Here is a 10000-nt window from a genome sequence, read left to right as displayed (position 1 = left end):
TAAAAATTTTATAAGCATATCCATCCTTTATTTTGTGTTATATAGTACCGGGAGTGGGTGGGAGGTGGGGGGGGGGGTTGTATACTGCCATCAGTGTGCCTCACGTGGCGAGCTGTAGGCATTAATTGTCTTTCCTCCCATTTCCAGAGCGTTGCTGAGTGGCCAGCATGGCCCCAGCGCATTGTATTTATTTATCTAGCCCTGTTCCATGGACCTACAATGGATTTTGGGTCTTTATATTGTGTTTATCTTTTGGGACTTTATTTTGGGTTCATTTTTTGGGACTTTATGTTGGGTTCATCTTTTGGGACTTTATATTGGGTTTATCTTTTGGGACTTTATTTTGGGTTCATTTTTTTGGACTTTATGTTGGGTGTATCTTTTGAGACTTTATATTGGGTTTATCTTTTGGGTTAATTTTTTGGGACTTTATGTTGGGTTTATCGTTTGGGACTTTTTAATGGGTTTATCTTTTGGGACTTTATTTTGGGTTCATTTTTTGGGAGTTTATGTTGGGTTTATCCTTTGGGACTTTATATTGTGTTTATCTTTTGGGACTTTATTTTGGGTTCATTTTTTGGGACTTTATAATGGGTTCATATTTTTGGACTTTAAATTGAGTTTATATTTGGAGACTTTATTGGGTTTATCTTTTTGGTCTTAATAAATGGTTTATCTGTTGGTTCTTTATAATGGGGTTTTGAAAGTGGGGTAAATTTGCTGGTGTCTATGAATATACCCTTTATATAAAAGACCAAGTTGATAGACCTTATAGGACAAAAGATAAGATGAATGTGAAATATGTCAGAAACTGTATATGTATATTGGATGCTTTAATGAATATATATATACACACACACACACACACACACATATATATATATATATATATATATATATATATATATATATATATATATATTGGATGCTTTAATGAATATATATATATATGCATATATATATATATATATATATATATATATATATATATATATATATATATATATATATATATATATATATATATATATATGTACACACACACACATATATATACATATATATATATATATATATATGTTGGATGCTTTAATGAAAATATATATATATATATATATATATATATATATAAATATTTCAATTGATTTTATGATGATTTTGTTGTAAATATATTCATGTTAAGGAAGCTTGCCTGCAGGACTCTTGGTAGAGGGACGGTACGGAATGCTGAATCACTGGATGAGTCATAAGACTGGAAGGAGAGAGAGAGAGAGAGAGAGAGAGAGAGTAATAAATTGTAATTATATAATCTTTTTAATTTGATTAATCAATGTATTTTCATTTCCATTTTTTTATGTCTTCTTTTCTCTTCCAATGCTATTCCTTTTACCATCATCTCTAGCTAATGCCACTTCTAATAATGATGTTAATAAAAAGACAGATATTTAAAAAATCAATCTCACTCCATATTATTAATTATTTTATTCCAATTTTTCATATTTGTGAATTTAAAGAAAACATGAAACTCCTCAAGCTGTTCCATGCTTACATTTTAGAATATTCTGTGAATATATACTGCAAGATAATGTTTTCTTTATTATTATTATTATTATTATTATCATCATTATTATTATTATTATTATTATTATTATTATTATTATTATTATTATTATTATTATTATTATTATTACTAGCTAAGCTACAACCCTAGCTGGGAAAACAAGATACTCTAAGCCCAAGGGCTCCAACAGGGAAAATTAGCACAGTGAGGAAAGTAAACAAGGGAATGAATAAACGATATGAGAAATAATGAAGAATTATGATAAAATATTAAAAAAAAACAGTAACAGTATTAAAACAGATATTTCATATATAAACTATAAAAAAACGTATGTCAGCCTGTTCAACATAAAAACATTTGCTGAAAGTTTGGGTTCCAGTGCCTCTGTTCACTTCATTAAATTCTACTGATGAGAAGCAAGAGGTTTTAAAGGTTTAAAGGCCGCTCATGAATGGCAGAGGCAAGGGATAGCGACATTGCCCTGGTTAGCAGGATAATGCCCTAGAGAGTGATCATATATACATATTACACATGACATATATCTAATATTACATATGGATTATACGAATTTCAATTTAGGTGTCCTTCCAGGTTGATAGATAAGTACACACACAAACACACACACGCACATTCAATCCTTTCCACCACCTCCCTCTTTCTTAACTTCAACCCTCTCGCCAGAGTATGACTACTCCCTCTCCCTCCCCACCCGAGGGATGGGGAGAGAATGAGTAGTTATGTCTTGTTGCTGAGCGTGACCGGAAAAAATATCTATGTTTATATATTATGTATATACTCAGACACTTTCTTTTTATTACATATACATACATATATATATATATATATATATATATATATATATGTGTGTGTGTGTGTGTGCGTTAATGCATATTAGTTTGTTTACCTATGTAGATGTCCCCTTAGATATATGAAGCATAACAATATACACAATCCTTATGTTTCTTCCTCCCTATTGACTGTTGGTTTCAAGTTAAGAATCCTCAGAAACCCCCTTCTTCTTCTTCTTTTCTCTCCCTCTCTCTCAATCCCAAACAGTACATTATATCTCTTCTTCCCTTGGCAGGTGATCTGGGTGTGCATCGTCTGCCGTAAGAAACAGGAGCTGCTGATCAAGTCCGGCTCATGGATGAACGCCAGCCAGCAGAGTGAGCTGATGCACCTCGAGCTCGAGTACATGAATACCCGAGGTCTTGCAGCCACCCCGACTGCGGACAAGAGACCCAAACTGGACCGCACCAATAGTAGTGAGAATGAGACCCGACCTACCGCTAGTGTTTTGGGCATGGGGGGCAGTGGACAGCTACCCCCGGCTACTTCTGCCGCTGGGGGTGGTGCCCTGGCCCTTTACCCACAGGAGTCAGAGGGCCTTCGCTGTCAAAGCCAAGAACATCACCAATTTTCTGGGGACCATCATCCCAGTCCCCTATCCGGGTATCACCCGTCAGATCTGCCACACCACGCCGCTTACGAATCGTCTCACCCTATGATGCAGCGCGCCGGTAGCGCCCAGGGCCGCGAGCTACAGCGGCAGTATTCACAGGAAAAAGGGGGTGGGGGGGAATCTGGTGGTGGTGGGCCAGGTGGGAGAGTTCCTAGAGGTCGTGTGGCTAGTGAAGGAGGGGAGTCGCAGCTCTCGCCCCTTGCGCGGGAAAGACAGTTGCCGTTTTCCGAAGGGTTCAGGACTTACGGTTTTTCTCAGGACTGTGAGGCAGCTCCCGTTGGTGGCAGCCCAGACATCAGGGTAGAAAGGGGATATGGTAGTGCTGTGCATGGAGCTCCTGTAGGAGGAGGAGGAGTTTCAGATGCAGGAGGAGCAGGAGGGGGAGGAGCTTTTAGTACTTCGAGTGCTCGATACAGTCCTGTTCCGGGAGCCACTGGTGGGAGCAGCCCTATGGAAGGCGGCAGCAGCCCTGGCCTCCCCTCCCTGGAAGGTGGGAGCCCTCATTTTGAGGACCCCCGCCGCATGCACCTAGATCCTGCTGCGGCCTTTGGGCGCTCCCGCGAGAGGCGAAGAACTGACCCTGTCATGAGAAACGATTCTCTTTCGTCTGACCAAAGTGAATGCGTGAGACCCCCGCCGCCCAAACCGCACAAGCATCGCACGAGGGGCCGCAAGGCTCGGCAGAGGTCCCTCTCATCGTCTGATGAGGAAGTGAGGTCCACCCCGGAATGCACTTCCTGTGAGGAGCACGAGGCAGAGTCTGAAAGCGTCTCGGAGAAGGGTAAGTGTCTCTGTCTATCTGTTTTTTAATAACTAGCGTCTTTTCTTTTCGTGTGTTCTGATAGTGTAAGTTCACTTACGGGTAACTCATAAATGGTCGCGCTCAAGGATATGGAAAGGTAAAGCTTCTAAAACTTGAGGTTGAAGATCAGGATTATTAAATATATATAAGAGGATATCACTAGGAATATATGTAAATTTGTTGCTACTCTGTATGACTTTGATTACTATAATGGGTATTACAGGAAATTGAATTGTTAGATATATAAGAAAGACAATGGCTTACGGCAGATATGTGGACTTTAGGTAACAAAAGTGAACAACTGATGTGGATATAAGTTTTTTTTTTAATATTGTAAGGTAAGAATAGCAGCTAAGATTGCTAAATTAAACTGCAATTGTTATAAAAGGAGTTGTAATATCTTAGAAATTTAAATTGTGTGGTAGACTACTTTAAAGTGGTATTTCAGGTGTTGCCTTTAGAAGGTTATTGTGTATCAAAACTAGGTGAAATGAAAATAGGAGAAACTGAAACCTCATTTGACTACGATTCACATCAAATTCTATGACTAGTTAAGATCTGGTAATACTGTACAACAGTGCAGTGAAGGTCTCTTCGCACCATAGTTGGTTATACTGTTCTGCTAACTAGATTCTTCATAATGCCAAAACTGAAACTCTCCGTGAATACTCACATGTAAATAGAGTCAACGGCATATGTTTGCCAAAAGTGCAGATGATGGCGAAAGATAAAAAAATATTTACACGAAGGGATTATAGTGGAATTTTTAGAGTAAAGCTAAAAGATATGAGAAGCAGACAGTATAACTAAATTTAAGGTATGGTAGTGAGCATTGCAAATATTGAAATAAAGATGTAACTATAAAAAATTGCATAAAGGAAAAGATTATTAGTTTAAGAAAAGGTCAGAGGTATTATTGCGATATTGATCTTAGTTTTCCCCATGGAAATTTGGACATGTATTATCAAAGAAAGGCAGTGCGTAGATATGAATACTGGAAGCAGCAAAGTTGGAAATATTGAAGAAAACACTTGAAACTCTACTGGTCAAAAGGGCGAGGAATGAGAGATAGTAAGGCGGGGGGAATTGGGGGACGAGAGAGTGAAAATATAAATGCAGGACAATAGTGTTGACTTACAACTAAGTAGAGGATGTTGGCATGGTGGATAATTGTATACTAATGGGATCAAGTATTGAAGTGAAACGTCTTTCATGATAATCAAATCCAAGTGTCAGAAGAGTTAGGTTAGGACATTATTTCGTGTAATAGGAATGCATATATATCTGGTATTAGGTGATCCGTTGATTGCTGATAAGCGTTGGAGGATGCATTGTTGAATGAAGGGTGTAATTAACAGATGATCTCTTTTCAGTCAGTCCATGTCCCTCTCTTTCTTGTGACTGTTCATATCCTCATGAACCTCTTTCTACAAAAAGAGTTTGAGTTTTGTTAGAATCCTCATGACCGCCTCTTTGGTCTTAATTGCGTTGAACTTTCACAGGTTGTAAATCACTTCATCTTTGACCTTAGTTGAGTTAAAATTTCACGGGTTATAGATCACTACATCTTTGACCTTAGTTGGGTTAAATATTCGGAGGTTGTAGATCACTGCATTTTTTACATTTTTTACCTTAGTTGAGTAGAATTTTCACAGGTTGTAGATCACGGCATCTTTGACCTTAGTCGAATTGAATTTTCACAGACTGTAGATCACTGCATCTTTGACCGTATTTGATTTAGATTTTCACAGGTTATAGCTCACTGCATCTTTGACTTTAGTCGAGTTGAATTTTCACAGGTTGTAGATCACTGCATCTTTGACCTTATTCGAGTTGAATTTTCACAGGTTGTAGATCACTGCATCTTTGACCTTATTCGAGTTGAATTTTCACAGGTTGTAGATCACTGCATCTTTGACCTTATTCGAGTTGAATTTTCACAGGTTGTAGATCACTGCATCTTTGACCTTATTCGAGTTGAATTTTCACAGGTTGTAGATCACTGCATCTTTGACCTTATTCGAGTTGAATTTTCACAGGTTGTAGATCACTGCATGTTTGACCTTAGATGAGTTGAATTTTCACAAGTTGTAGATCACTGCATCGTTGGCCTTAGATGAGTTCAATTTTGACAGATTGTAGATCACTGTATCTTTGACCTTAGTTGAGTTAAATTTTCACTTGTTGTTTATCACTGCATCTTTGACCTTAGTTGAGTTATATTTTCATTGGTTGTAGATCACTGCATATTTGGCTTTAGTTGAGATAGATTTTCCAAGTTTGTAGATCACTGCATCTTTGACATGATCTTAGTTGAGTAAAACTTTCACAGGTTGTAGATCACTGCATATTTGACCTGATCTTAGTTGAGTTAGATTTTTACAGGTTCTTTATCACTGCTTCTTTGACCTTAGTTGAGGTAGATTTTCACTGGTTGTAGTCACTGCGCGTTTGACCCTAGTTGAGTTATATTTTCACAGGTTGTAGATCACTGCATCCTTGATTTTTAATTGAGTTAGGTTTTCGCAGGTTAAAGATCACTGCATCTTTAACCCTAGTTGAGTTTGAATTTCACAGGTACATTACGGCTTCTTGCTTCTTTGACCTTAGTTGAGTTAGATTTTCACAGGCTGTAGATCACTAGATCTTTGACCTTAGTTGAGTTAATTTTTCACAGGTTGTAGATCACTGCTTCTTTGACATTAGTTGAGTTAGATTTTCACTGGTTGTAGATTACTGGATTTTTGACCATAGTTGAGTTAGATTTTCACAGGTTGTAGATCATTGCATCTTTAACCTTAGTTGAGTTAAATTTTCACTTGTAAATTACCGAATCTTTGACATTACGATAGTTTGTTTTTCACAGGTTGTAGATCACTGGATCTTTGACCTTAGTTGAGTTAAATTTTCACAGGTTGTAGATCACTGCTCCTTTGATCTCTGTTAAGTTAGATTTTCTCAGATTGTGGAGCACTACATCTTTGACCTTAGTTTAGTTATTTTTTCAGATTGTAGATCACTGCATCTTTAAGCTAGTTGGGACAAATTTTCAAAGGTTGTAGATCACTGCACCTTTTGACCTTAGTTGAGTTTATTTTTCACAGTGTAGGTTTTCACAGATCGTAGATCATCGCATCTTTGACCTAAGTTGTGTTAAATTTTAACAGGTTGTAGATCAATGCATCGTTGACCTTTGTTGAGCTAAAATATCACAGGTTGTGGGTCACTGCATTTTTGTTGTAAGTTTGAGTTAGATTTTCACAGGTTGTTAATCATTACATGTTTGATCTTAGTTAGCTTAAATTTTCCTAGGTTGTAGATCACTCTATCTTTGACCTCAGTTGGGTTAAAGTTTCCTAGGCTGTAGGACACATCATATTTAACCTCAGTTGAGTTAAATTTTCACAGGTTGTAGGTCACTGCATTTTTGTCGTAAGTTTGAGTTAGATTTTCACAGGTTGTTAATCATTACATGTTTGATATTAGTTAGTTTAAAATTCCTAGGTTGTAGATCACAAAATCTTTGACCTTAGTTGAATTAAATTGTCACAGGTTGTAGATGACTGCATCTTTGACATTATTCAGTCAGATTTTCACAGGTTGTAGATTACTGCAGATTTTACGTAAGTTTGAGTTAGATTTTCGCAGGTTGTAGATCACAGTATGTTTTACCTTAGTTGAGTTAAATTTGCACAGGTTGTAGATCACTCCATATTTGACCTTATTTGAGTTTGATTTTCACAGGTTGTAGACCACTCCATCTTTGACATTATTTGAGTTTGATTTTCACAGGTTGTAGATCACTCCATCTTTGACCTTATTTGAGTTAAATTTTCACAGGTTGTAGATCACTCCATCTTTGACCTTATTTGAGTTTGATTTTCACAGGTTGTACACCACTCCATCTTTGACCTTATTTGAGTTAAAATTTCACAGGTTGTAGATCACTCCATCTTTGACCTTATTTGAGTTTGATTTTCACAGGTTGTAGACCACTCCATCTTTGACCTTATTTGAGTTTGATTTTCACAGGTTGTAGATCACTCCATCTTTGACCTTATTTGAGTTTGATTTTCACAGGTTGTAGATCACTCCATCTTTGACCTTATTTGAGTTTGATTTTCACAGGTTGTAGATCACTCCATCTTTGACCTTATTTGAGTTAAATTTTCACAGGTTGTAGATCGCTCCATCTTTAACCTTATTTGAGTTTGATTTTCACAGGTTGTAGATCACTCCATCTTTGACCTTATTTGAGTTTGATTTTCACAGGTTGTAGATCACTCCATCTTTGACCTTATTTGAGTTTGATTTTCACAGATTGTATATCATTGCATCTTTGATCCTTTTTTTATATAATACAGTCTTTTCTTAATTTTTGGCTATCTTTTAAGCAATCTAGACAACGTTGTCAGCTATGATTCTTCCAATGACAAACAATTTCATATAATTCACCCACCATTGCAACATAGTCCTTTTGAATGTTCTAAGTTCTGATGAAGTCCAGGAAGGATGTTCTTTCTATCTGTTTTGTCATTAGGGTTTGTTAAGCCAAGGTGTACTGAATTCGATGAAACTTGATTAGCTCCCCTTATCTGTTTGGTTAACCTGTCACAGAAATCTATGCAATATTGACCATTTGTCGTCATAGAAGCATCTTACCTATTTTAAATTTTCTGACACTCTCAAGAATTGTATCCTTTTCATTCTTGATGCTTATTTTCAATAAATGTTGGTGGCTGATGACGCAGCAGGTAGACCTATAGGCTCCCCCAAACCCCCAAGCTCACAAGGATGGTGAGGTTGTAGCGACTAAAGGAACCAATGAGTTTGAGCGGGTCTCGAACTCCAATCTGGCGATTACTAGGACGTTACCAACATGCCACTGCAACACTTGATTTTATTCTGTTTATCAAATACGTCTGTGGAACTTCCTCCTGGTCTGAGCTATCCAAAATTAATCTAGTTCTTGCCACTAAGTAATATGGTTTCTGGCAATGACAAGACAGCTCAAGCTCTATACTTTCCACTGATGTCTGCAACCTTTCTGTCCTTGAGAGCTATGCAGGGTAGGAGAGCGTGGGCTTGTAGAGCCCACAAGTTGTTATGATTGAACCTCGTCATCCGTTGCCTGACCCTCCCTGGATCTAACTTGGTTGGTCGATCCCTTTCCTCTGCTACTCATAAGTTCCCTTTTAACCTCCACGCAATTGGCTGGTTAGTTCTGGTGACAGCATAGGTAGAAGAACGAAAGACCAGTGAAGCAGGTAGTAGGTTGGCTACTAGATACTACCGCTAGAGAGTTATTGGGTTCTCTGACTGGCTAGACAGTACTACATTGGATCCTTCTCTCTGGTTACGGCTCATTTTCCTTTTGCCTACACATACACCGAATAGTTTGGCCTATTCTTTATGTATTCTCCTCTGTTCTCGCACACCTGACAACACTTGAGATTACCAAACAATTCCTCTTCACCCAAGTGGTTAGTCTGCCTTGTAATTGTTCAGTGGCTACTTTCCTCTTGTTAAGGGTAAGAGAGACTCTTTAGCTATGGTAAGCAGCTCTTCTAGGAGGACACTCCAAAATCAAACCATTGTTTTCTAGTCTTGCGTAGTGTCATAGCCTCTGTACCATGGTCTTCCACTGTCTTGGGTTAGAGTTTTCTTGCTTGAGGGTACACTCAGTAACACTATTCTATCTTATTTCTGTTCCTCTTGTTTTTTTAAAGTTTTTATAGGGTATATAGGAAATAATTAATTTACTGTTGTTATTGATCCTAAAGTATTTTATTTTAGTTGTTAATTACTTCTATTGTATTTTTTTCTTATGTCCTTTCCTCGCTGGACTATTTTCCCTATTGGAGCCCTCGGGCGTATAGCATCCTTCTTTTCCAACTAGGGTTGTAGCTTAGCAAGTAATAATAATATTAATACTAATACTAATCATCTGGGTTTAAATGTTGGCAGTCGACAGCTCATTCTAATTATGGTGACGACCAACACTGAGCCTCCTTCATTCTGACTCGATCTTCGCTCACCCATTTAGATTCTTATTTATAGATTCTTATGACAGCCATCATCGAATTATCTTGAATGACAATAATTTATATGTATATTATACACACATATACATGTGTGTATATAAGAGTGTGTGTAGGGAGCACGACGTGGTGTT

General features: G+C 37.5%; 1 protein-coding gene across 1 annotated transcript in view; it reads left to right on the top strand.

Moving 5' to 3' along the window:
• LOC137628590 (regulating synaptic membrane exocytosis protein 2-like) overlaps positions 1-10000 on the top strand; it is a 76490-nt gene that overhangs the window by 6535 nt on the left and 59955 nt on the right. The window contains exon 3 of the mRNA XM_068359744.1: positions 2646-3804. Within this exon, the coding sequence (XP_068215845.1) occupies positions 2646-3804 (1159 nt within the window). The remainder of the gene's footprint in view (positions 1-2645; positions 3805-10000) is intronic.

This window comes from Palaemon carinicauda, chromosome 36 (assembly GCF_036898095.1).
Source record: "Palaemon carinicauda isolate YSFRI2023 chromosome 36, ASM3689809v2, whole genome shotgun sequence".
Classification (NCBI taxonomy): Eukaryota; Metazoa; Arthropoda; class Malacostraca; order Decapoda; family Palaemonidae; genus Palaemon; species Palaemon carinicauda.
This window is presented reverse-complemented; position numbering and strand designations above follow the sequence as displayed.